General features: G+C 37.4%; 1 protein-coding gene across 1 annotated transcript in view; it reads left to right on the forward strand.

Annotated features, from left to right (window-relative positions):
* The window catches only part of CDKL2 (cyclin dependent kinase like 2), a 31275-nt gene extending 8621 nt beyond the window's left edge, over positions 1 to 22654 (forward strand). Inside the window, exons 3-14 of the mRNA XM_023637955.2 lie at positions 587 to 781; positions 3033 to 3211; positions 4331 to 4443; positions 5668 to 5807; positions 7651 to 7739; positions 9597 to 9732; positions 10582 to 10871; positions 11465 to 11558; positions 14826 to 14949; positions 15186 to 15292; positions 19428 to 19516; positions 20533 to 22654. Coding sequence (XP_023493723.2) covers positions 587 to 781; positions 3033 to 3211; positions 4331 to 4443; positions 5668 to 5807; positions 7651 to 7739; positions 9597 to 9732; positions 10582 to 10871; positions 11465 to 11558; positions 14826 to 14949; positions 15186 to 15292; positions 19428 to 19493 — 1533 coding nt within the window. The 3' untranslated portion in view covers positions 19494 to 19516; positions 20533 to 22654. The remainder of the gene's footprint in view (positions 1 to 586; positions 782 to 3032; positions 3212 to 4330; positions 4444 to 5667; positions 5808 to 7650; positions 7740 to 9596; positions 9733 to 10581; positions 10872 to 11464; positions 11559 to 14825; positions 14950 to 15185; positions 15293 to 19427; positions 19517 to 20532) is intronic.
* The last annotated feature ends 5102 nt before the right edge of the window (positions 22655 to 27756 follow it).

The following is a 27756-nucleotide window of genomic DNA, read 5'->3' on the forward strand; positions in this document are numbered from 1 at the left end:
TCATAATGAATGGTTTTGCCTTCCATTCGGCGTCGCCAACAGATTGCTTCCAGCAGATCAGTTTCTGTGTGGTTGTTCAGGCCCCTCCTCTGCTGTTGCTCGGTGCCATTCAGTTCTAGCGATGCTTTCACTGACGGTCCATGAGCCCTGTTCCCGTTTCATCAAAGAAGCTTTGTCTGTTTGTGTTTCCTTTTCAGGGTATGTCACCAACTTTGGAAAACTCTGCTCTGCCAGCTTTGTACCCACACATGATCCCTTGGTATCTTTCTACACTCCTGTTTGACCTTGACTACATGTGGCAGTCCCACCTCATTTGTTGTGGGTGGGGTTATAGATCCTCCTTAGAGTCATTGAAGATGGAGCTACATTTTTTTTTTTCTTTCATTGGCTTCATTGTGTTCTCTGAGAGGAGAATGGAGCAGTGTGGTCTTTTGACTATAATTTAAAAACTAGAATATACTTTTACAATTTATACTTTATGCATTTTATTTATGTGTTTTTCTTATGCTAAGATCTATTTTAGATTGTGACTAATTGCTAATAATTTGGTCTTGTAAAAACTATTTTGCATTTTTTTTTGTAACAGCAACTGAGGCATGAAAATCTGGTGAATCTGTTGGAAGTGTGTAAGAAAAAAAAGCGATGGTACCTAGTCTTTGAATTTGTTGATCATACAATTCTTGATGACTTGGAACTCTTTCCAAATGGACTAGACTACCAACTAGTTCAAAAGTATTTGTTTCAGATTATTAATGGAATTGGATTTTGTCATAGTCACAATGTAAGTATTTAGTTTAAATAGTTATTTTGCCAGTGATTGACTCTCCAGATACAGTTAATTTGAGATACTTGTTTAAACTGAAGTTTGGACTAGTAAAGTAATTGAAATGAACTATGTTACTTTGATATTGCCAATTTTCACATATTATAATACGTGTATTCTTTCCCCAAACATTTTATTATGAAAATTTTAGGCTATATTGAAAAATCAAAAGAGTGTACAGTGAACAACCATATACCTACTACTTGGATTCTATACTTGTTAACATTTTCTATATTTGCTTTATGACATATTTATTCATCTATTTATCCTTATCAATCTGTCTATTCATTTATGCATCTGAAAGTAAGTTGCAGACATCAGAACTATACTTCAACTCTAAATACTTCAACTATGCATATCATTAACTAGAGTTTAATATTTGTTTTCTGGTTTTTTGGGGGGTTTTTTTGAGGTAACATTTACTGAGTGAAATGCACAGATTTAACTAATGAGTTTTGACAAATGCATACACCCAAGCATCCATGTATGTGTTAGTTCAGATTCTTTGCCTAGTTGTGAAATGTGAAAATCCCTGTTCTCACCCTGTTGTCTACCACAATAATTTTATATTCTTCGAGTATCATGTAAAGGCACCTCTAGGTAAAATGATACTTATAAAGTATAAAGTGAATAACTCAACACATTGATTCTGCCAGTTTTACAAAATGTTTTAAATGACTTTTTTGTGTGCTTGTAAAAGTAATAAATGCTAATGGGAGGTGTGGGGCTGGCCCTGTGACCTCGCCATGAGATGTCTAGGATGTAATAGGAGTTGGTAGCCTTTGCAAAATGCTCAGCAGTGCAGATTGCCATTTAGGATGCTAGTCCTCTGAAAGAGTTTAAAATAAATGTTTTAGATTTTTCGAAATACAATTTACCTGTTTTAGAGAGCTAGACCTAGTAGTTTGCTTTGCCTAGCTGTAGAACTTTTAGTATTGTCCCTTTCTTCTTCAATGGTATCTCCTTTAGAAATCTTAACCACTGACCTTTGTTTTAGCCTATTTACACTTCTAATTGCCTGATGAATGCCTTCGCTTGGGTGCACAGCAATCCACCTAAAAACCCATATGGCTAAAACAAAACTACTAATTATTCCATCAAAACTAATTTTTTGTAGACTTTTCTATTTTTAGTAATGGAACCACCACTGTTTTAGATTCCCAGGTTTAAATAAAATATCTGAGATTATTTCCTAAGTTCTGTTGATTCTTGATTTAAAATATTTCTAAACTCTCTCTCTTCCTTTCCATTCCTCTGAGCACCAGCCTAGTTTAGGCCCTTATCACCTCATAGTTGTCCCACTGCTCTTCTTCCTGCCTCGAGTCCCGCTCTCTGATTTAGCTTGTTTATGAGCAACATCTTCTTTGAACACTGTATTGGTCATGTCACTTCCATGGGTTCCCATGGCCTTGACACAAGCTCATACTTCCCAGACTAGCAGTGAAGGCAACATTCCTCCCTCGTACATAACCCCTACTCTAGCAGAAGCATTTCTCCAGAGTCTCCTGACCTATTCCCATCTTCACTCTTTTGCCCTCCTTGTTGCCTTCACTTGGATTGCCCTTCCATTTCTACATTTATCCCAGTTATACTTAGTATTAACAATCTATCTTAGAACCCATCCCTTTCATAAAAATTTTCCTTGACCACCCCAGTCTTCAATGATAACTTTACTCTCTTAGTCTTGAGAGCAGTCATTAACAGAGCAATTGATTTAGTCAGTAATAATATATGTTTCATCCAATATCTTTGATTGTTTAAATAAAATTTCAGGCATAAAGGTTCTTTCTTGCCCAACTAGGTGCCAGGTTCTTTAAAGCCAGGAACAATTTTATATGCTTTTTTAAAAAAAAATTTTGAGGAAGATTAGCCCTGAGCTAACATCTGCCACCAATCCTCTTTTTGCTGAGGAAGACTGGCCCTGAGCTAACATCCATGCCCATCTTCCTCTGCTTTATATGTGGGACACCTACCACAGCATGGTTTGCCAAGTGGTGCCATTCTGCACCCGGGATCTGAACCAGCGAACCCTGGGCCACCAAGGCGGAATGTAGGCACTTAACTGTTGCGCCACCGGGCCGGCCCCTTATATGCTTTTATTTGCATTCATTATGGGACAAAAACAATATGCTACGCATGGCAGGTGCTCAAAAAATAATTTGCTTAACTTGAGGTGCCAATATATGTCATACTTTGCTTTTTGTCTTAGATCATACACAGGGATATAAAGCCTGAGAACATATTAGTCTCCCAGTCTGGTGTTGTCAAGTTATGTGATTTTGGATTTGCGCGAACATTGGCAGCTCCTGGAGAGGTTTATACTGATTATGTGGCAACCCGATGGTACAGAGCTCCAGAGCTATTGGTTGGTGATGTCAAGTATGGCAAGTAAGACGTGAGCAAGGCGGGGTGGGGAGAGGGCCAATTTAACTGTCTCTTCTTGATAAAATGGAATATGTTTCTAATATAATAAAAGACCCCTCTAACACTGAAAGGAAGATTTGAATTTAGGGAACTTTGGAAAGTGATTTGTAATCATTTTTGGTGCTTCTCCTTTAAACATTCTTGTGAAACAAGTTGGGGTGAGTATACTTATTTTAAAGGTAGGGAAATCAAGGTGAGTAAGTGGCTTGTTTCTTACAGTGAACTGGAAATAGATATATTTATCACTGTAAAGAGAGTTAACATTGATTGGGTAAGTCTGACACTGTTGGAGAGAGGTGAGGTGGGGTGGGCAAAGGTAGGGGTAGAACATAACTGAGTGTGAATTTTTAAAACATAGAGTCTTCATGAGTGAACTCTTCAAAAAAGAGGGACTAACTTTAACTGCTTTTAATAGAAATCTTCCTAATATATTTTCTACAGTTTTTCTGCTTGTAGAGTATACACCATTTAATATTTTCTTGACTAAGTTCTCATTTTATTGCCATACTGAACTTTTGTACCATTTTATAATTCAGCTATGATCTTAAGCAATTTCAAGGTAGTTGACCTATGCTAATGACACTATCATATTCTTCTTTAAGTTCTTGTGACTAACTTTTAGGACAGTTTTTCTATTTTCTCCCTGTTAGCTTTCAGTTCTGCTTGTTGTTACTGTTTGTGTCCCCAACAGCCACTTCCTTCTCATGTGCTGTTTTCAGTGTATGGTGGGATAGACGGATCAACCTTGTTAGAATTATGTGTAAACAAAGAATGAATAGGTTCTGAATGGAAATCCAAAAGGTTTATTTCTGGAATAAAGTCACATAATAACTGTTTTGACTTTTCAGAAGACTTTTCTATTTATGTCACGTGACTGAAGTTTCTGGAAATCTGGCATGTAAAATTGGGGGTTACTTTAAGTTTATAGTACTTTGTTTATGGAGAAATGTATTTTTACGAGTACTTTAAGGCTTACTACTACTTTCTCAATACCAAGAATACCAACAGTAATATGCAGAACAGAGTCAGTGACAGTAAACGTATTAGGATGCCAGATTTTACACAAAATTGATTTTCTTTCAGGGCTGTTGATGTGTGGGCCATTGGCTGTCTGGTAACTGAAATGCTCATGGGGGAGCCCCTCTTTCCTGGAGATTCTGATATTGATCAGCTATATCATATTATGGTGTGTTTAGGTAAGATAATACATCTGCATTTTAAATATTAGAGGTTTTTTCCTATGTTTTTGTTTGCTTGCACTGATTTCACAAGCTGTTGATATGTTAAAGATGATATGTGTTTTAAGTGGAGGTAGGGAACAAATAGGAAAACCTCATGTGTCTGTCTATCTATCTCTGTCTGTATCTCTCTCTCTCTCTATCCATTCATTCATTCTCAGTCTGGCTTTGGTCTATCTGACATATGGTCTTAATCATTACCCCCCACCTACCCTCCCCTCAAAGAAAAGAGTAAAGGCTGTACATTTTCTCTGCGCTTTTGCATTCAACAAATCAATGTAGAGAGGATGTAAATGATCACTTATCTTTGGGTCAGCAAGCATTTGGTGTAATACTACTGTTGCCCTCATCCTCACCTTCAGATTGAGAGACACAGAGACTTCCAAGGTAGTTAAATCTTGCTGCAAATCTGACTTTTGTTCTTAGTGCTTTGGACAGTGTGAAAACTAGACTATAAAAGTCTTTTTACATTTGTTGAAATATCAACCTCCTGTTGGGAGACAGAGCTTGGAAAATGGACATAATGGGAAATACTTGGGGGTTATTTAACTATTAGATTTAAGTTTCCAGATTAGAAATTCAATAAACAATACAATGGTTTCTTACAGCAGAATTTTCATATATATTTTATTAAATTAGGTTTTAAAGTTGAGAAAAAGGATGAAAGTGTTCAAATCAGACCTTAGATTCAAGTATAAAATCAGTTGACCAAAAATTAAATTCTTAAAGGGTGGAACTGATTTATATAGATTAACCATATAACTATATGACTATTGACTGACCATATGACTATTAATATTTTCGTTGTTTTGGTCAGCATTCTTTGCTTTGTTTTTAGAAATGGAGTGGTGGTACTTACATCTAAAAAATTATAAACTGTTCTTTACCTGTCCTTTTCCTCTGCTCCCTCAAGTCTTCAGTTCTATGTATACAACTGAAATTTTCTAAATGAGTATGTCAAGATAACAATGTTAATTTCCTTGAGTTGACTTTTGTCAAAACCCCTGTAAAAGACTGCCCGGTGCCACGACAATAAGAGCACTGTGTGGCTCATTTTCCTGCTAAGAGAGCCCCAATTCCATAAGCGGTGTTCTCCTCTTTTCTCTACTCCACATCCCCTGTCTCTTTGTCCTTTCTGTTATGATGTATAATGACAGAGATCTGTGCTCTTCTCACTTCCAGGTAATCTAATTCCAAGACATCAGGAGCTGTTTTATAAGAATCCTGCGTTTGCTGGAGTAAGGTTGCCTGAAATCAAGGAAACAGAACCTCTTGAAAGACGCTATCCCAAGCTCTCTGAAGTTGTGATAGATTTAGCAAAGGTTATCACACTTTTTCTGTTCACCTTCTGATGGGGAATTTACATTACGGAGACTTGGTTTTCTCTTCTTTTTTTCTTCTCTAGTTGATCTTTTAGGTCAACAAGTTACCCCGATGATTTTAATCTTTGTACATTAAGAAAGGGTTTAAATAATTTGGCAGGGGTGGGGGATTTCAGAGATAAAGGCCTAAAAATTTTACTTGTTTTAGGAAACCATTTAGTGTTATCTAGCCTGTTTTAAGTATGAAAACATCCTCATAACGCTATGTTTTTAATGTTTACCATTTAAAATGCAAGCCTTGTGTAACTAGAAAAGAGAAGAAAAGTAGGATAAGAAAAGAAAAAGAATGGTAGGGAAGTCGGAAAATATTAAAGTGTGGGGCATAGGACCATGACCTATAGTGATCGTTAAAGGGGCTTTTGCCTCATCGCTGGATTCGCTGAAGCTAATTCACAAACGGTCATCGCCTTTGCCTTGTATTTGAAGGAGATCTTAGGAAGATTCTCACTGGATCAAATTGTCTCTAAAAGTGGGCCTTTTGGAATTATTAGCTCAAAAAAATTCTTATTAGTTAGGATTGTCCTAAAGTATTGATAAAATAAGTATCTGTAAAACACTGGGATCACATAACATTTACCCAAGGTATTTTTTACTTTTTAATTCTTTAAATAACTTATTTAAAAAAATAGTTTCATAAGCTTGTAACTAATTATAACAAGTTCTTAGAATAATACGTTTCCACTTTTCTACGTAATCTAACAGATGAAAATATTTTTCGTTGAGATTAGCTTTATGATCTTCTGTGAAGAGATTTAAAGGGAATAAATACATAACTGTCATCTGCCTTGTGTCCCTTCTAGTAGAATCCAGTACCTTTCTAAACATTTTATTATAGAGATTTTCAAACATAGAAAAGAAAGTAGAAAGAATAATAGTATAATAAACCCTCACGTACTTGTATCTAGCTTCAACAATTAACAGCCTTTTGACAATCTTTCATCTATCCAGACCCTCCTCAACTTTTTTTTGAGGGGGGGGTATTTTGAAGCAAATTTCAGATGTTGTATTATTTCACTTGTAAGTAACTTAATTATTTATAGAACTTTTCTTGTTCATTTAAAGCTACTTATTGAGTCCCTTTTATTTTTACTGGCATTGAGTAGTTCTGATTAATCAGAACAAGACTTGCACTAAACTAAAATCATCTGTGCAAAGTATCTAGCACAATAGTAAGCACCAAGTAGATCCGTTCCCCTCCAATCTGCAAGAGCTTTAAATTTTAAAAATTCACAATAATTCCTTAATATCATAAAACATCTAATCAATGCTCAAAGTTTCATTTATTTTCTCATACTTTCTTTTCATAGTTTGAATTAGGATCCACATGAAGTCTATAGATTGCAATTGGTTGATATGTCTTTTAAGATTCTTAATTTATAAGCTCCTCTTCATCTCTTTCTTTTTTGTTTAAACCTTGCCATTTATTTGTTGAAGAAACTAGGTTGTTTGTCCCTTAGAATTTGCTACATAGAATAGTTTAATATGTTCCCCTGTGTCCTGCATTTCTTATAAACTCATAGTAGAACTGGAGCTTGGCAAGACTACTTCATGAGAGGTTGGTGTATTTCCATCTGGAGACCCTGAATATCTGGTGGTCTTCCTTTTGGTGATATTAGCAACCATTGGTGGTCATTGTCTAGATTTTTGCTTTATTCTTTATCATTTATTACAGATGTTTAAAATTCATTGACATGAAAGAGGAATTTTCTATTTTTCTGTTTAAAAATTTAAATGTAGGCAGCTTTTCTTTGATATGAACTGTATGTATTCCTTGGTTTTCCAGAAATGCTTACATATTGACCCAGACAAAAGGCCCTTCTGTGCTGAGCTCCTGCACCATGATTTCTTTCATATGGATGGATTTGCTGAGAGGTATAATACTGACTCGTGTTTTCTAGGTCACACCACCACCTAGGGTTAAAGTAAGGCCTCCATAACAGTACCAAACAGTATTTCTCTTATTTGCCTACCCACTTGCTTTTACAGGATCTCAAATATTTACCTACCTCCATTCACCCTTAGCAATAACACAATTCCTAGGAGTGGTCCCCTGCATTCAGGAAATTAAGCCTCTTGGTTTTCATGAAGCAGTCACTTCACGCTTTTCTTTCTGTTTTCCTGTGGTGACATCTACCACTCAGGTCACTGATTTCTATGTTGATACGAGCTGTGTGATGCATCATCCTGGGTGCTGATGCATTTGCAAAAGTGCCATCTCCTGTTGCTGCCGAACTCGTACCACACCCAGTCCTGTGACACTGCTGACACGTTGAGACCTTGATGTGCCAAACCTGTGGTTGCCAGACCTGCTGGCATGGTCTCTCGTGCTGTTCCAGCTGCTGGTATTAGTGCAGCTGACAAAACAAAAAATGGTGAGATGAGTGGCAATGACATTGCTTTATATTTTTGCAAATCTATTTAATATCTAGCTTAATAAAAGACAGCTGGATTCTCATATTTGCTTCTGCATTCGATTAGCTGTGAATGCGGAACTTGTTTTGGTTGCTTTGGTTGTAGTATGTGAGGAAACTCTGGCCTCACACAAATGTATAGTTGGAAAATGAAAGAGTATTTTGATAGCCCTTTTAGATAATTGTGGTTATTCTTTGACTTTATACCAAAAACTGATACTGTACCAAAACTTGACAGTGGTAGTTTCTTAAAGATTGATTGCGTTGTGGAATCTGAATCTGTATCAGTGAACTTTTCGTACCCTGTTACATCAAAATCCATTGGTTTATCTTGCACTTTGACTAGATCTGTAACCCATGCATGCTTTTGTAACATTATGCATTCGTCATTTGGAAAATACAGTTTTGCTGTTATGCAGATCTTTAAAATGTTGATACATTTCATTATACAATATCAAAAAGTCACATTGTCTCTCATCAGAAAAGTCTTTAAGTATTGGGAATCTGCTAAGCTCACAGTAGTAGATACAAGTTTAACAGAATTCTAATTTTGCGTAAAAATTTGAATTTTATCACTGACACAATATTATCAGTTGTTTTCCTTGAGGTGACAAGCTCCTTTGTTCATTTTTTAAAAAGAAAATGTCTGCCGAGCAGCCCAAGTCTGAGTAACCATAGTTTTTCCTGTCGCTCTTTCTTTCAAGTAAAAAGTCATTTCGTGGAAAGTGGCTGCTTTAGTGTGTATCTCAAACAGTCACACAAGTCCTTTGCTTGGGAAAACCATTGCACCTTAGTCTCAAACAGAGGCACTGATTGCGTATTTCCATTTTGTCACAGAATGTGAAAAAAGACGTGTTCAAGGGTTGAGATTTAATAAAATTAATACTGTTGTTACAGCTTCATTAGAGACATTCTTAAACGAAACTTCCTTTTTTTTTTTTTTTACCATGAGGAATGCAATGACTGCTGGTACGGTTTGGTGCCGCTGCTTATTCTTGGTAAGGCGCCAGCAGTTTTACCCGCCTTTGCATTTATAGCATCAGCGCAGATGTTAACCTGCTGAAAAAGAAGTCCTCTTCGTATTAAGATAAGAATAGCTGTGACCTTTTGAACCTCCTGAAAGGTTCTCAGGGATACCAAGGGGTCCACGGGCCCCCTTTTGAGAACTACTAATCTATACTATAATTTTTCTCATTTTAAATAACACAGTCTAGTTTAATACTCAATTTTTCAAAATAAATATCTTGAAAACCAATTTTTTTCTAGATTTATCTGTCACACACAATTTTATTTTATTGACAAATGTATTTTTATGTAGGTTTTCTCAGGAGCTACAGTTAAAAGTACAGAAAGATGCCAGAAATATTCCTTTATCTAAAAAACCCCAAAATAGAAAGAAGGAAAAGGAAAAAGATGATTCCTTAGGTGGAGGGAGAAAAACACTTGTGGTACAGGTAAATGTCCATGTTTAATGTGTCTTTAAATTTTGGGAGGAAAAAATGAAAATTAAAAAAAACTTTTCTGAGTGGTGAACAAGTTGTGAACTTTTAGCTGAGTTGTAAAAATATATCTTCTCTGTAGCTGTTACCTGTTTAAAAAAACTCTTTATGTGACGTGTATTGAGTGCCAACTGTGTGCCAGACTGCGCACCAGACCGTACAATAGGGTTTGTCAGGAAATCACACTCATCTAAGAACATTTAGACATATGTCTGCACACCCACGTGGAAACACATGGACACAAACTCACCATTGTTTTCCCTTGAGTTATAGGAGAGGAAATGATCATTTTTAGAATTTCACATAAAGCAGAACATTTTAAAATTGAGATTCGGGTATTTAATTTATTTGAAGTTTACTTTTCCTGGTAACTTATCGGAATCTGTTCTTAGTAAGGTAATTCAAATCCACTACCAACCCACTCCCGTTTTCTCAAGTAAACCAAAAGAAGAAAGGGGTCTCCATTTTGTGTTTCCTAACTCTAAATATATAAGAACAAAAGTGGGCATGGTTGATTACTCTTCTATGTTTTTTTCCACCGAAATAGATATAAATTCGATATATATGTATGTTATATAAATCTGATTTATATATCAGAGCTAGTGTGACTTGCATTTCCATTTGAAATAAATGTCTGAACAAGAATCCTGGGTTTAATTTTAATTCCATAGGTGGAATAAAGAAAAGAGCACAAAAAGTGTTATCTGTGGAATTCTGGTTTAGTTGACAAGTACTTTATAGGAAGAGGTGATTTTTCATTCTCCTCAGATCATTAATGTTATTAACATTTTTATTAATGGCCAGGATACCAACGCTGATCCCAAAATTAAGGATTCTAAAGTATTTAAAATAAAAGGCTCAAAAATTGATGGAGAAAAAGTCAGTCGAGCTTCAAATGCCAGCTGTCTCCATGACAATGGGCAGAGCCACAACCGAACAGTGCCTTCAACAAGCCTCAGAGACTGCAACGATAGCGGTGTGGATCGCACCAGGAATCCAGGCGTGGCAATTCCCCCACTTACGCACAATCTTTCTGCAGTGCCTCCCAGTGTCACTTCTGGAGTGGGGACTGTTCCAGGAGTTCAGAGTTACAGGTATAGAATTAGGGAAATAAGAACAAATTGTTGTTTAAGGATACATTTGCACAATGCAACTGTTTGTCAGTTCAGCCATATCGTATTACTCTCAGGCTTCTGGATTCTATTCATTCTTGCCAGATTGCTGTTTGAAAAGACTTTTTGGCCTATGTGATAAAAATGATTAGCATTTGATCAAAAATTTCACGTGAGTCCCAAGAAAGTAGGGTTGCATTGTTTAAGGTGAAGAGCCTATAGCTATTTAGTCTAACAACGTGAAAGGCGGTTGTCGTAATAAAAGAGAGAGTTGGTTTGAGGGTCTGCTGCTGCATGGTATGGCGTGGGCATTTAGTGGCACAAAGAAGCTCCTTTTGGGAATTTTGCTGAAAGGAAGGTAATTTATTTGGGTGGAGTTGGGGGCTTGGTGGGAGGCAGGAAGGAAGTAGTAAAGGACTGAATATGTCCCCAGATCTCTGTGCATTGCGTGTTTAAGAAGAGGCTTTAGATTTTGATTAAACTGCATGTCACTTGGTGCTATGTCATTTGGTTTTGTGGTTGAAAAAATAATTACTGCTGGTTCTAACTTAAACTTTTTGTTGTTGTTATTACAGGGTGGATGAGAAAACCAAGAAGTATTGCATTCCATTCATTAAACCAAATAAACATTCTCCATCAGGCATTTATAATATTAATGTGACCACATCAGTAAGTGAACTGTTCTCGGTGGTAGAAGAGCAAGCGTTAGTCATTTCCAGACCTTCATTAATGTTGAAGATGATAGTGAAGAACTGAGGATTTCACTTGGAGACATATCATAAAGTGGAACCTTAATTATGCATATATATCATCCCAGCCTATCATAATCATAAATGTGAAAGTCTTAAAGTTTAGATAAGTTTTATTATAAATCTGGAAGTTTAAATATTAGATGTTATTATTAAAATATCTGTTTCAATTTTTTCGGTAATGATAAATTTTCTTAACCTAATGTTTGGTGTGATCAGTTCTTTTTTAGAGTAGATGAGAAGATAAATTGTCTTATCTCACCCATACCAGATTTTTGGTGAAAGTATTCTATTTATTCATTTAACAAATATTTATTGATTATCTATTATGTGTAAGACACTGGAATGCGTAAGTCAATCTTTCTCTTCAAGGAGCTCGTGGTCTCGTAGAGGATCAACAAATTGAAACATAGTGTCAGATTGTAATAGAAGCAGGTAGCAGGTTCAGAGGAGCATTATTATGCTCAACATAGTTACCAGAATGCTTCTTTTTAAAATTAAGTTAAATCATCATCATTCTTCCACTCAGAACTCCCTCCGTTGGCTTCTCATCTCTGAGTAAAGACCAAAGTCCTTACAGGGCCTGTAAGTCCCTGAAAAACTCACTCCGCCACCCTCTATCGCACCCTCGCAACTGTCATTCCTGAATCCGTCTATTCCAACTGCACCGATTTCCCTATTATTCCTGGAACGTGGCCAGACATGCTGCCACGTTTGGGCTTTTGCACTTGCTGTTTCCTCTGCTTAAAACATTCTTTCCCTAGATAACTCCCCAAATTTTGATTTTCTCCTCCTTGGCTTACGTCAAGCCTCCTTGTGAGGTCTTCCCTAATATTAAAACTCATTTTGTCTCCCATTACTCTCTATCCCCTCTCCTTGCTTATGTTTTTTCCATTGCATAAACCTGACATCCTCTATATTCTCTTATTTACATATTGTCTGTCTCCCTCAACTTGAACGTAAGCCTCCAAGGCAGGGGTTTGTATTTAGTTTTCCTCACTGCTCTTCACCACCTAGAATGGGGTCTAGCACACTGAAGTTGCTTAAGAAATGTGGCAAATGAATTCTGGCAGGGAGAGGGAGGTATGGACATATCCCCAAAGGAACACTTTTCTCACAGATTTCGCTTCTCTACCTTTCTCTTTATCCTCGGAGCTGAAAAATATAGTCTTTCATATCTCTTATCATTTGGACATTGGGTTTGTTCTTCTTTTAATTTTTCTTATCCTACAATTTCTGTACCCTTAGTACTTTCCTTTTTGATACATCTTACTGATTTCTTTGTGGATGTTTGTGTTTTACATTCCTGGTCTGCTTTGGAAGATTATTTTGATCAGCAAGGCTTTTCAGAGTAGCTGGCTCAATACCATTTCGCTGGAATTGATAACAGCCTTCCTTCGGGCATTGTGTAATCAATGCTGGCTGATGATTTAAGATCTTATTTCCGTTTATCTTTCTTTGCAAGAGGCCATCAAGAAAGGAGGTAAAGATTAGCGGGGAGAAGACCCACTGGAGTCTTTTCCTCATGAAAATTAATGGAGACAGAGCTAAGCCTAAACTTCATCAGCTTCTGGGTTGAAGATCAGTACCCTCGCCCGTGCTTCATGCCCCAGTTCTGAGATATGCATAAATATAGTATTATAAACACCTCTTATGTATTTTATTTTTCACTCTTTGAATATGTAAATCTAGTATTTCGAACTCATCACTTATTTATTTTTGTACTTGTAGATAGTTTTTGTGAACTATTTTTTGTGAATTATTTTATTTTATAGCTGATTTGAACCAAGAGCCTTAGCACTTGTTCTATGAAAAGAACAAGCAGAAACATCTATAAAAAAAAGAAACTCACCACAGGACTCCTGAAGACTTGCTGGGAGGCAGAGTGGCATGATGCACAAGTGTTAAAGTTGAGGCATCACAGAACCTAGTTGTCTTAATGCTGTCATTATATGTGTGTGTATTTAGTTATACATACATATGTGTGTATATACTCATACATATATATGATTTCATTATACATATGTTTTTTTAAATTTTAGCAAGTCACATAATCTCTACATATCATCTGTTTTGAAAATATGGAAAAGAATATAGTGTTTCTGTGATTCTTAAATGAAACAGATTGGGAAAATGTCAAATTCATAAAGTGCAGAATCGAAGTGCCACTACTATCCTGTACTTCATTTTTTTTTTTAGACTTTATCAAATAATAGTACTAAGAAAAATTAGGAAAATAAGTGAAGTATAATTCTTAATAAACTGTATTCCTAGGAAGATGGTATCATGTGCTAACCCTGAGGAGCAAGACAAGGACAAATATAGAAAAATGAGTAACAAGATTATGTTGGGGAAGCAAAAAACAAGCTAGGAGACGTGATTTACACAAGACAAGCTGTTCAAAATTGAGGTGGCCAAGAGCAACCATGTGCTGAAAAGCCCAGTGAGTTCACAAGGCCTGACCTTGCTGGCCTGGTGGACCAGGACAATGATGCCCATCTCTTAACCTTTTACTGCCTGCCAAGACTTACACTGAAGGTTGGCAGGGGGAGAAGGAGAAACTCATAGCAACCAAGTAGTCCGCTTGCCAGCAATTTTAATAAATTTAATGAGGAAAGGTTTGAAATAATTGGGTAAAATTGTTGTGTGTTTGTGTGTTTCTGTTTTAGGAATGTTTTATTTTCTGGCCTTCAAGGAATACATTTCTTTTCTCTTAGACGAGGAGATGCCAACAGTCCTCTTTTCTTTTTTTTTTTTTTTTTAAAGATTTTATTCTTTTCCTTTTTCTCCCCAAAGTCCCCCGGTACATAGCTGTATATTCTTCATTGTGGGTCCTTCTAGTTGTGGCATGTGGGACGCTGCCTCAGCGTGGTTTGATGAGCAGTGCCATGTTCGCGCCCAGGATTTGAACCAACAAAACACTGGGCCGCCTGCAGTGGAGCGTGCGAACTTGACCACTCGGCCACGGGGCCAGCCCCTCTTTTCTTTTTTTTTTAATTGAGGTATAATTGACATGTAACGTTATATCGGTTTCAAGGTTTTGTGTGTTATTAATGTTCTTCAAATTTTACATTATTCCAGCCCTTCAATTCCATAAATTTTAGGATATGAACATAGTTATAGAAGGGAGCAAGCCTAGCTTACCTAGAAGCTAATTCATTTGTGTCAACCATTCTGATGATATTAGGTCACTAATGAAAAGAGCCTACTTCAGGCAAATAAGAAAAGAAGGGAATACTCAAAGACAGACGTCCATTTACCTGAACTGAACTATAATCATCTCCCTGAACTAAGAGCCTTGGAAGGCATCGGTATGTTTATAATGCTTTTGCTTTTTATCCCTTTTGTTTACATTATTTAAAATGTATGTTAAATAAACTAACAGAATATTAAAAATAAAAATTCATAGTAACTTTACATATTTAAGTAAGTAAATATGTACAGACTTATGTACAATAAGTGTATACTGAGGGACAGATATAGAATGTGAAAAACTAACAAAAATGTCTTAATTTTTTCATGGTGTTTATGGTTATTTTTTATCTAGCTCAAAATTCCAGGTTAATAAGGAAAGAGAATAAAAACCTCTCAGAATCTCGAATGCCTTCCCTAGCTGCTGTCGACCTGCATGCCCCCGGTGTTGCATTACATCAGGTACAGAAACACGCTTTGTAGGTTGGATGGAACTCGGGTCTCTCTCATCCTTCCCATGAAAGTATTTTAGAGAGAGTTTGCTCTTAAAGATTGGGTAGTTTATTGGTGGGATCTATAAAATTTTGCCTGTTAAATTTTGTTTTCTCTCTCATTGCCCTTACTACCTTTATTACATATATATTTATATAAATGTTCCCCAGCTTATAGTAATCAGTTTTTTTATATATTAAAAATGCGTGTGTGTGTAGCCTAACTATGGCTTTTATATAACTATATGTTTTGTGGTAGTTTATGGTGTTTCATTGCATTAACCCCGAAGTTATAACCTATCTTTCAAAGAGTGAAACTCTGAAATTGTTTTTATTCTTTTAAAATGTACTGTGTACTTGGTGCTTTTCCCCCAAGACAATCCACTCCATCTGTGCTAAAGATTTGCTATTCCTTATGGTCATCTTTCTCTATAATTTCTCTTACCTCTTCAGAATATTTGTTTCTGCTACTTTTCTATCAACACTGGTCACATCACTCATGTTTACATTAGGAAAACTGGCAGACTTTTTAATCAGCTGAGCCAACCCTAGCCAGCCACAAGCTTTGGATGTGTATCATTGTACTTTCCCTTTACTTCTTCAAACAGATTTCTCACCTTTGCTTGACGCTAGGCAACTTTTGTTTTGGAATTTAATTCTCTATCCTCTTTATTAAAGCATTTCCATTTCATAGAGACCATTCATATGTTGCCTCCTTATCTGTGTGGATGCTTTTTCCTACTGTTACTCCTTAAATAATTTTGTAGAGCTCTACAAACAAGGGGAATAGTGTTGAGGATAACAAATTACAGAGGCAGATACTGAGAAAAAAGTTTATTGACTGCTGTTGCTTTGTCTTATCTCTTGCCAACAATTTCTGTAGCAATGTAATCAAAATTAAACAAATTCCTGTTGTGTGAAGGTTAATCACTGGCACAAATTTTACATTTGGGAACCACAGAGTCTCAGTAAATTCCCTGTATACTTCTAAATTAAATTTGTGGATTTTAAAGGTGCAGAATTTTTCACTTGCTCTTTGTAAGTGCAGTTGTTCAAAACCACTTTTCAGGGCTGACATAACCAAATCTAGTTTCATGCTATGAAACTAGAAAGCCTTTCTTTCACTACCTTCACACTTCCTCAATATTTTTATTTGTTGTTCTGAACTAATCCTTTTATATTTATAAATTGGTTCTGCATTTTCACTCTCAGTTTAGTTGTTCAATTTCCAGTTGTCTTTAAAATACAGTAAAGGAGAAAGTAGGTGTGGCACAAAACACAAATTAACACCAAAACAACACGAGTGTACGTGTGGAAAATCCGAATGGAAAAAGAAGTGACAGAAGACTGAGAGCAAAAGGCCTTCTGGCAGAAGCTGTGACCTGTAATTCCACCCTCTTCAAAGCCAGTGACAGCAGTTGAATCCTTCTCACTCTCTGACTCTTATCTCCCTCTGCCTCCCCTCTCTGACTCACTCGCCTGCTTTTAAGCGTGCATGGGATTACATCGGGCCACCAGGAGAATCTCTCTGTCTCAGGGTTAGCTGATTAGTAACATTGATTCCATGTGCAACATCCCCTCACAGCAGTAGCTAGATTAGTTTGCCTAACCAGGCACAGGAATCTTAGGGGGATATCTTTAAAATTCTGCCTACTGCTGAATATTTAGGCCATTAACATTTAACGTGATTATTTATATGTTTGGTTCTAGCTCTGTTCTGTTTTCCCTTTCCAGTCTTCTTTTGAATGTTTTTAGTATTGGATTTTTGGAAATATCTCTTTTCATTTTTATTTTTAAGTGGTTGCTCTAGGGATTATAATATGCATAACTTATCTTTCACGGTCTACCTAGAGTAAATACTGTACCACGTATAAAATGTAGAAATCTTGCAAACATATTCCCCCCCAACCTAAACTTTATGTCAGAGTTATATGTATTTTATTTACGTACATTGAAAACCCCACTACATAATGCCAAACGTTTTGCTTTAAACAGTTATAAATATTTTAAACAATTTATGAGGATTAGCTCATCTTCTATATTTATCTAACTACTCACTATTTCTGTTGTTCCTCCTTATTTCTTAAAGATTGCAGTTTTATTTTCTGGTATCATTTTCATTCAGCCTAAAAAACTTCCCTTAGGCATTTCTTGCAGAGCAGAAATGATGGTGACAAACTTTAGTTTTTCTTCATTTGAGAATGACTTTATTTCGCCATCATTCCTGAAATATATTTTCACTGGATACAGAATTTGAGTTGGTAGGTTTTTGTTTTTGTTTTTAATTTTTCTCCTAGGACTATAAAGATATTATTCCTCTGTCTTCTGATCTCTATGATTTCTGGAGGGAAATCTCAGGCATTTGAATTGTTGTTCCCTGTATATATGATGTTTCATTTTTCTCTAACTGCTTTCAAAATTTCGTCTTTATCTTTTGGGTTCAGTAGTTTGAATATGATGTGTCTAAGCACAGTTTTCTTTGAGCGTATCCTATTTGGAGTTTGCTGAGCTTTTTGAATCCGTAAACTTATCTCTTTTACCAAATTTGGGAAGTTTTTGTTAATTATTTCCTCAAATATTTTTTTCCACCACAATCTCTTTCTCTTTTCCTTCTGAGATTCCAATGACATGTATGTTAGACCTTCTGCTGTTTTCTCACAGATTCCTGGGACTCCGTTCACTTTCTTTAATCTTTTTTCTCTCTATTCTTCAGATGTGATAATTTCTATTGATCTGTCTTCAAGTTCTTTGACTCTTTACTTTGTCATTTCCGTTCTGCTATTACTCCCATCCAGTGAGGTTTTTAAACTTCAGATACTGTATTTTTAGTCCAAAAAATCCACTTGGTTCTTTATTAGAGCTTCTATTTCTCTACTAAGAATTCCTGTCCCTTCATTCATTTCAAGTATGTTTTCCTTTACCTCATGTAATGTAGGTATAATGGCTGCTTTAAAGTCTTTATATACACACAAACAAACATATATAAGTATATGTTATATACATATTTATATATATACACATACATACTATACATAAATATACATAAATAGCTATGTATATACAGTTCTAACATCTGGGCCATCTCAGGATTGATATCTGTAGTTTGTCTTTTCTCTTGGGAATTGATCAACTTTCCTAGATCTTTTTGTGTCCAGTAGTTTTGAATTGTGTCTTGGACATCATGAGGCTACATGTGTTATATTGTGTAGTCTCTGGGTCCTGCTGTAATCCCCTGGAGAATGTTGAAGTTTTTGTTTTAGGAAGCAGTCACCCAAGTTTCGTTCACACTGTAACTTCTGCCTTACCTTCCATGACAGGTGGTCCAAATCTCGGTTCTCTAAGCCTTTGTTATCCTGGTTTGCATCTGTCCTGCAAGACTTGTGCGGGTGATTCAAATCTCAGTTCAGTTCTCTAAGCGTTTGCTGTGCTGGTTTGGAGCTCTCCCATGTTTGGAGCATGCGTCCTCAGGAATTGGACTGAGACTTCTGTGGGTTTACACACAGAAGTAGATGATGCCCTTCTGTAGTTCTTTTCCCTTCAGAATCCACCACCCCCCCCCCCCTTGCTTTCTGGCCTGCAGGGACCCTTTTTCCTGGTTTCTCTGGTTATAAAGATGGGGTTTCTGTCAGACTTTTAGCCTCTTGCACTTCCTCACTACTCTGAGACTAGGGCCTGTCCTTTGGGCAAAACCACAGGAGTGAAAAACAGACAAAATTGGAAACCTACCCCCACCTGAAGGGTCACATCTTCAAGTTTTGACTCTTCTCTCTTAATCCCCAATTTTTTGTATTTTTCCCAAAGGTTTTGTTTTGTTTTGTTTTGTTTTGTTTTGTTTTGTTTTGTTTGTTCTTTTGGGGTTAAATAGGAGGAGTGGGTTGTAGTGGGTTGACCCTGCCCTGGCACATCAGAAGTATCTTTTAACAGATGTATCAACAAAGAGGTCAAAGAATAATGTCCCCTTACTTCATCCTCTTCTGTGCAAGCCACTTGAGCTATGAATAGTGCATTCTGAATGTCTGATATTTGAACAACAAGAATTGGGACTTTTGGGGAATGGGACTTTTACAATTACTGAGAATCTATAATGCTTGATTATTAACTTATAGATATCGGAATCTCCCCTGTCAGATGATTCAGAGGCTGACTTGCCTCGAGTGGAACACCAGCACTGAGTGTCGTTTTTGTTCTGAACTGGGTAGGTCTGATTTCTCATACTTAAAGCTGTGTAACCTTTCATGGGAATTATTCTGTAGCTTGCTGAAGACATATCCTGCAACCCAAACATTCTGTAGCTATCGATTCCATGAGAACTCCTGATAGAGAAAGAGTTGTACGACTTGAAAAAACAGAAGTAGCATTTGTCTCTGTGATGAAATCCCTTTCCGTAGAGTTCAATCTCTTGCCCTTAAACTAATCTCCTGTATTTCATTGGATGCAGTAATGTGAATTTAGGGTGACATATGCTCCAGGAGGATGTAGACTTATCTCCATTATCAGTCATTTGCCCATCAGTCTTGTAAAGCAAGAAAGATTAAATGATTGCTTGGTAATCTTTTTCCCCAATGAAGAGGGATCAGCACTATACCAGATACGTGATTGCCTTCCTTTTAAATATACCTTTTTAGTACTAAAAAAACAAAAATCAGACCTTTTTGAGTGATAATTTGCTAGGTGACATCAGACAAGTCATTCAATGTTTAATATCTCATTAACTCTGTAAAATGTGATGATAATAAAATCCCACATTCTCTTACTGTATTGTTGGAATTATTCTGATAACCTCCACAAAGCCTCGTGAACATCCGTGATGTCAAATGTGAATTTACTGTGAAGTGAACAAAGCTTAAGTTTCAATGCCTCATTTGTACATGTCCCTTCCAAGGCCTGGAAGAAGTCTTTACAATGCGTTCTTTATACATACAGTATAAACTGCAGGATCTATAAAACTTGGATCTATTTTGTCAAAATTAGTCATGTTTTTACATGAAAGGAGATGGTGTGTTACACCTGATAGTTTTGCTTGGTAATTATCCTAAAGATTGTCTTTAAAATCTTGTTTTTGATACATGTGATCTAAGGTTTTCTTAGACTATGTAATACCTATCAATATTATCAATATATACAATAGGAGAGAGCAAGTGAGATAGAAATCAATTTCTAGAAAGATTTCATGTAAAATGTTTGGTGGCATACGTCCCCCTGTACTTTTAGATGCTGCTCTAGCACTTGAGATGACATCCTCTTGCAACAAAAGTGGTGATATCCCAGAAGGAGAGATTCGTGGTTTTGGTCATTTACTTCTGAACTGCCTGCGTTTTCTGAGAAAGGCCTTGCAGAAGATGAAGGAAAGACACGACTTTCAAGTGTTTCAAAGGAAGATTGAACAAGCGCCCCTCCCCAGCCCTTATCCCATCACTTTTCAGGTCCACTGATGCTATTTCAAGATAGTGATATTGTTCTTGTTATGAGAATGTGTATTTACTGTTAGTAGATTGTATTTTAAAAGTTACCCAAGAGTAAAAGTGAGTGAAAAAAAGGGAGAGAGAGAGAAACATTATAAAAGGTTATTTATGCATTGAACTTTGTGTGTTTTCTGTATAAATGTGTACATTTATGTAGGAGAGGGTTTGGTGGAAGTAGGTGATAAGAACTAGGATCTGTTGAAGAAAATGAAAAAACAAGAATCAGTAAGAGAAAATGTTTCCTTTACCCTATTGTAACTATAAAAGCTCATTAAAAATCTTGCTTGTTTCTAGGCTTTAAGGAGATATGTGACTGCTCTCTATGGATAGATGTATGTCTGGTTTCTGTGATTATTGTTGATGTTTGATCAGTGTATTATGGGAATCTGGCCTCTTTGCTGATCTTCTAAGAACCACGCTAATGCAAATTTCGCAAAGAAACCTTTTATTTCCAATGACTTATACAACTCTGGCATTGGATAGCCCTCTGTTTTGTAAGATTCTGGTGCTAAGCTTCCTGTGTGCCCGAACATGACTGAAACAAGAGTGGTGAAGGAGAATTTTGTAGATATATTTGGAGTTGAGTACTGCGCTTCTCATTGAAAAAGAGGTATACATACAAAATTAGGAGACCGGAAGCAGGGTCACCAATTGATCAGAACTGATTCACTCTTCTCTGGGCCAGCTGCTACTGACTCCCCAGCTGAAGAGGCTTGAAGGAGGGCCTGTCCGCTGTTAAGGACTTCACTGCTGCCCACCGATAGTGTGAAGGTGATATTAGAACCCAGAGATGTTCCTCTCTCCTTGTTTCCTCAGACACTTAGCCTTCCCAAAAGCTTTTCACCAAGGTGCAAAATCATTTACCTACAGTCCACGCATCTTTTCTGATGCACTGGGCCACAACTTTTAGGTGGGAGGGCTAAGTCAATTTGACTCCAGGTTTTTGGTTCCTGGGTTTCCAGTTATGCTCTGCATTTATCATTTTAGAGAATGGTTGTTAAGGGGACCAGAATTTGTGTGGGGTTTTTTTACCTTAACCAATTAACAGTGTGTTGTTTTTTCCAAAAGACATTGACTAGAACTTAGGCCAAGAATTTCACTAGCACTTTTCTCTATTACTCTGAGGAGCTTAATATTGAAATTCTGACCATCCACACTTGGGCCTCAAAAGAGTAGGACGTTCGGGAGGAGGCAAGGTGGGGAGGCTCCAGTGAAGAAGTCTAGAGGTGGTTCAATTACAGTTTGGGCTTGATTCTGAGGGTCTCTCTTTAACCCCTGACCAGGGATTTGACTAGCTTGGTATGGCTCACACACTGAACATAATTAGTGTATAGGCATTAAGAGGTTCCCATCAAAATGTTACTTTATTTTCACTTTGAAAAATATTACCAACAGACTCCACAGCATGGAAAGCAGGCAATACTTAAAAGCCAAGTGGTTCTCCAATTTATTTCAATGTTATTTTTATTTAAAGATCGGTGTGAAAGTATCACCTCAATGTCTGAGGGTTTAGGATCAGTTACCTTCTCATTTCTATATTTGCTTTTAGTATCTTTAGCCTAGTAAAACATTTTGTGAACTCTAGAATTAAGAAACTAGAAATTATTTACTTTGACACTTGAAGCTCACATTTGGTTAAAACCTTAGCAGAACTACTTGAAAGAGAAGATTTTGCAAACTGGGGCTATAGATGCTGAACCAAAATCATCCCTTTTTTTCAGTTTCAGTTTACTTTGTCTCTCCTTACAAGGATATGATTAAGCCACATATTAATAGGAAATATATGTATGTACTGGTAGGGAGAAATGGGCTTGCTGTGTGTATGTATGTTTTAAAATTAATAAATATTATATCTTACTGATCTCCATAAATGGTTTTTATTTGCATTTATTTAATTAAAGAGACTATAAATGATGTATGCAATACTGTATGGTAATTAACAAATAGGTTTGAAATACTCTTTTTATTCTTTTTGGGAAACTTTGGATATGGGAGTGGCAAGTTAATTTCCTTACACAGCCAGTGACTCAAGCAGCCTGGTCATAAAGTAACGCGCCTTGTGAAGACTACCTGGGAAGGTTGTGACAGACTCCGGCTTAGAACCTGGTTCTCCTGACTGAGAATCTCTTCTTTGGTTAGAATAGCTGACTTCCTGTTGAACTGGGAACTTAGAAGGTGTATTTTCTTACGTGACTCTCTCATTATTGGTTCTTTTATCTTAGTTGTACTCCAAGATAAGGCTGGATTTGTACTAAACTGTCAGTCAGACTAGACTGAAAAATGTGGTTGGTTTGTTTTCAAAGCTGTCCTCTGTGCAACTGAACCACTGGCCGGGGATTAGAAACACCAGGTCCCTGTTCCTAAGGCATTAAGGCTGGTCCTAGTGAATTGGACTAAATGGATTTTTCTCTGTTGTTTTGTGTAAAGTGTTTTTGCATTAGAAATGAGCCCTTAGCACTCCTCTATGTGAATGAAAATTATGTTCGCACATTGCTTTTTAAAGGGTCTCATTTTTTCTCTTGATAGCTTTGACATAAAAGAACTTGAAAATGTAACTACATACAGCTTATGTTTCTTAACTTGTCCTTTTGAGAAGTACCTTACCACAAATCTTGACATTACTTCTGAGTAACTTGTGACCTAGAGCTTTGTGTTTATACGTGTTTGTGGCTATCTAATGTTGAATGTATTATACACTGAGAAATTTTCTTTAAGAAAAAAACCCATTTACAAAATGTCATTTTCCTTCACTTTCAGTGAAATTTTATTCCTCCCCCCCCCCCACCCCCCCGCCGCCCCCCGCATAGTCTTGGTAAATGCATTCTTGTTCTGCTTTGCATGCAAGGTCATCTCCTGTAGGAGGGAGGAAGGTGCGAGCAAAATTTTGGAAAATGTATTGTTGGTTAACATGAACTGAGAAAGAATCAGAGAAATGAAACCAAAATATCTCGATTAGACATTGAGACTAGGATGGGATCTCCTATCAGTCAAGAGAACAGGTTTTTCTGTCAGTTTATCTCCAGACAGTTTTCTCCGTGCCTCGAGGTCTGGAAAGTCATCTCCGTTAATGTTGCTGCTAGAGATTAAACCTAGCCCTCGCCCTGGGGCAACAGTGTGTCGTTGGTTGGTTACGGGTCCCTCCTCAACCTGTCTTCGGCCCTCTCCCTTGGATCATCTCTCCTTTTGCTTACACCTACCTGTCTGTCTCCCCCACTATATTTTTTTAAGTAGAAAAGCTGTTTATTAAGTTGCTCCTAGACCCTCTAGGAGAGTCGGGGCCAGATTCTGAAGGCACACAGGCAAGCACGACAACTAGTGTCATGATCCCCAATAAATTGTCTGTGTCTCTAAAAATTGGGAACCATACCTTATTTATCTATTTCTGCTCCACACCGTCTAGCAGAGTGATTTCTATCTGACAACAGGAATAATAATCCTATGAAGGTACGAATCGTTAGTCATATTTTACAGGCAAGGTAGTAGGCTTAGAAAGTTTGTGGAATTTACTCCATATCACTCACTTAATAGATGATAGAGCCATACGTGTTTGTTGAAATAAATATATGGTCATGATTACTTAGATCTGGAATCAATTTAAAAAATTTTGTTTAGATAGTATAAACTTTGGGAGCTTAGCCTCCTGGAGCTACATGCGTCCTCATTCACTTACAGAGGAGGAAGTGTGTTTGCCCAGCCATCAAACAAGCTTCACTCCAATTAAGCCAAATTTGGATGCTGCTTCCCTGGAATCAAGCACTGTAGCCAGAGGAATGGTATGCACTGATTGGCCGGGCCTCTGTTAAATTCCTTTGTGTGGATTAACAGTGAGAATGAAAGGAAACAGGATTATGCTGATTGGTTTGGGCCAATGACAGCCTACTTGCAGAACCACCTGGCTTCTACACAGCTGAGCGGGTGTACATAGAATGGATGCTGGAGAAACAATCTCGTTGCTTGCAAGAGGGGGACATTGAAGCTGCAAAAGGTGTGCTTCATTTTAGATTTTGACTGAGTCCACCAAACTGTCCTCCAAAAATGCTGTACGATTTATATTCTTCACCAGCATATGAGAAAGTTTATTTCCCCATAGCCGGACCATATTAGATGTTACTAGTAATTTCCATTTTTACCAATCTGATGGATGAAAGTTATGCTGCTTTTGTTTATATTTTCTTGATTACTACTGATGTTACATATATTTTCATATATGTTTTTCTTTTTATGTATTTATTGGTCATTTGGGTTTCTTCTGTGAAAAAAGGGTATTAAAGCTCTTTAAAAAAAGGTAAAGCAGATTTTTAGCTTGAGCATTGGAGATTTTCCTTTGTACATAGGTTTCCTACCTTCTGAAAAAAAAAGGCAAAGACCAGGTTCAGATAATATAGTTTGGCTCAAGCCATCTTGTAGCTCAAAACTTATTTTGTATTGGGAAATATAACCCAGCCAGAAGAATGTATTTTTCATTACGCTTGTCTTCTTAAGTAAGGTGGTGAGATCCCCTTGCTTCTGTTGGGTCTTGGGAGGAAATAAGTCAATGAGGGATAAGTACTTCTCCCTTCTAGGGTAGACGGATGAAGAAGTCAGTTCTGCTGGGAAGGACAGGAATTAAGGAGAGTTATGAAAGTCTGAGCTCAGGGGTTGCTGCAGGTGGCCTGACGTCCATTTCACTAGGATGACACCCTGCTTCTTTGGCTCTGCCCAGGTTTGCCAGTGCTGCCAAGACGTGATCCAGGAGGGGGCAGTAAAGCCCCACTCACAGTAAGCCATATCCTTCCGAAGAGGAAAAATGCTAAAATCTATGATGAATTTTACCTGAGGAGTATTATCTGTTCCTTTCGTGCATGCAATAAACGATCTTCTTTTTCCGTTTTCAAGGGCCCAATGTTAAGGAGTGCTTAATCTATCTGAACCACAGGGGTAGCAAAGGAGAGCAGAAATAGCCGGTCCATCAGGTGGAACCGCCGGTGGAGTGGCGCACCCTAGTGGACATTGACAGTTTAACACTCCAGTAGTCCAGTCCTGGGGTTTATGACGCTCAGTGGGAGCAGAAGAGACCCAATGCATGTGGTCTCTGTCTCTGTGATTGTGTCAGGGCTCCCCTAATGTCAGGTGGCTGGTGACTCAGAGGTCAGCAAGGCAGAACCAGTGGCTGGAGGAGGGCTTGGCTGATGGGAGCTTGGGGGTGGTGGAGGGGATCTGTGGACTTCGCTGAGAATCCTGAGTAAAAGAAAAATAAGTTGGGGAATTATGAAAGTAAACTTGCCTCACGACGATAAAATGTGAGCAGATGGGCAAACGCAGAGCAGCAGGAAGGCCAATCAGGCCACTTCTAAGAGTGCTAATCCAAGGAGGGCTCTGGACATCTTTGGAATTAATTCAAAATATAGTTTTCAAGCGTGATTTCTATATAAGCAGCAAGATGTAAGTCGATGCTCACAATGAACGGAAATTTGAAGATTAGTCCACACTGGCACTGGCTATTTTTCTTGATGATATTGGAATGCAGCATAGGGAGTTTGCATGGTACAGCCCCGGACACATTTCCAACCTTGATATCAGTCAGCTCACGTGTATGTTAAGTCAGCAGTTGGTCCACTGGAATTCTGAATTTGAAAAAGTACAGGGCATGTTGCTCAGGGGAAATAAGCTATCTATTTTGTGTCCAAAATTTAAGTCCTTACTATACCTCTTAACGTGTCGATTTAAAAAGAAATTACCAAAGAAAGCTGAAAAGGGACTATAGAAAAGGAGAAATACTTTACCAATATGGAAACAATTTTAAAACACATTTTGAACACGATTTTATTACTATGACTATATGAAATCTACCTCTATTCTGAAAGGATGAGGATGGATATCTAGTTTTCCAAGTGCATGAAACTGTGAAAGATATTCCCAAAGAGACTAAAGCGTTTATTGTGTGCAGAACATGTAATAAACCTCCTATTTGGAACATAGGCCAAGATGTATATACATTTTGTTGTCAGAAAGTCAGTTTCTCCTTGCCTGTTGAACAGATATTTAAAGAATAATGGTTTGAAGAGTCGTCTCAAATAATTAGCCTTCCCAGGACACCTGCATGTCTTGACCTGGCCTTGGAGGAAAGATTTTACCAAGAGGATTGGACTCAAGTTTTTAAAAAAGTGATAGATGCTGCTAATAAAAGCCTGAAAAATTGCAAAATTAAGTGAGCAATTAAATTGGAGGATTCTCTCTGCTTACCATTCCGACCTATTCTCTAAGAAACTACTGAAGAGAGAAATTTTATCTGCAGTAAAACAGAGAACGAGTCATGTTAAAATTCCTGAAAGAACGTTGAAAACATGCGCTGGAGGCCACTGACTGCTCTATTTGAGAGGGGGGTAGGAACCTTAGCTTTCTCTCCTCCATAGAAGTTCTTTTTTTCTGGAGCAGATTTTAAAATCCTGAGACTTCCCCTGAGATGTGGGAGTTGATTGGGAAGGAAACAGGGTTAAATATCAGGAGGTTTAAAAGTTCGTTTATTTAACAAATATTTATTGAGTCCCCACTATATGCAGGTATTGTTTTAAGTCCTGGGGATAAAGGAGTGAACACAGTAGACACAAATCACTGCCTTTAAGGAGCTTCCTTTCTGATGTGAAAGATGAATAATAAACAAGATAACTAAGAATACACATAGAAAGATTGAATGTGATTCACGTTAGGAAGAAAAATAAAGCCAGGACGGGGAGAAGTGGGTCTGTGCCCGCACGTTTAGATAGGGTGGCCAGGGAAACTGAGAAGTGGCAGTTTTTGAATGTCTTGAAAGAAGTGAAGGAAGGACCCATGTGGGTAATGTAGATACTGGGGGCAAGAGCGCTGTAGACAGAGGGACCAGCAAGGGCACAGGCCCTGAGGAGGGAGTGTCCTTGGTTCATTTGAGGAGCCGCGAGGAGGGCAGTGTGTCTGGAGTGGAGTGAGAAAGGATGAGAGTAGTATGAGATGAGGTCAG

Source organism: Equus caballus, chromosome 3, assembly GCF_041296265.1.
Source record: "Equus caballus isolate H_3958 breed thoroughbred chromosome 3, TB-T2T, whole genome shotgun sequence".
NCBI classification, from domain to species: domain Eukaryota; kingdom Metazoa; phylum Chordata; class Mammalia; order Perissodactyla; family Equidae; genus Equus; species Equus caballus.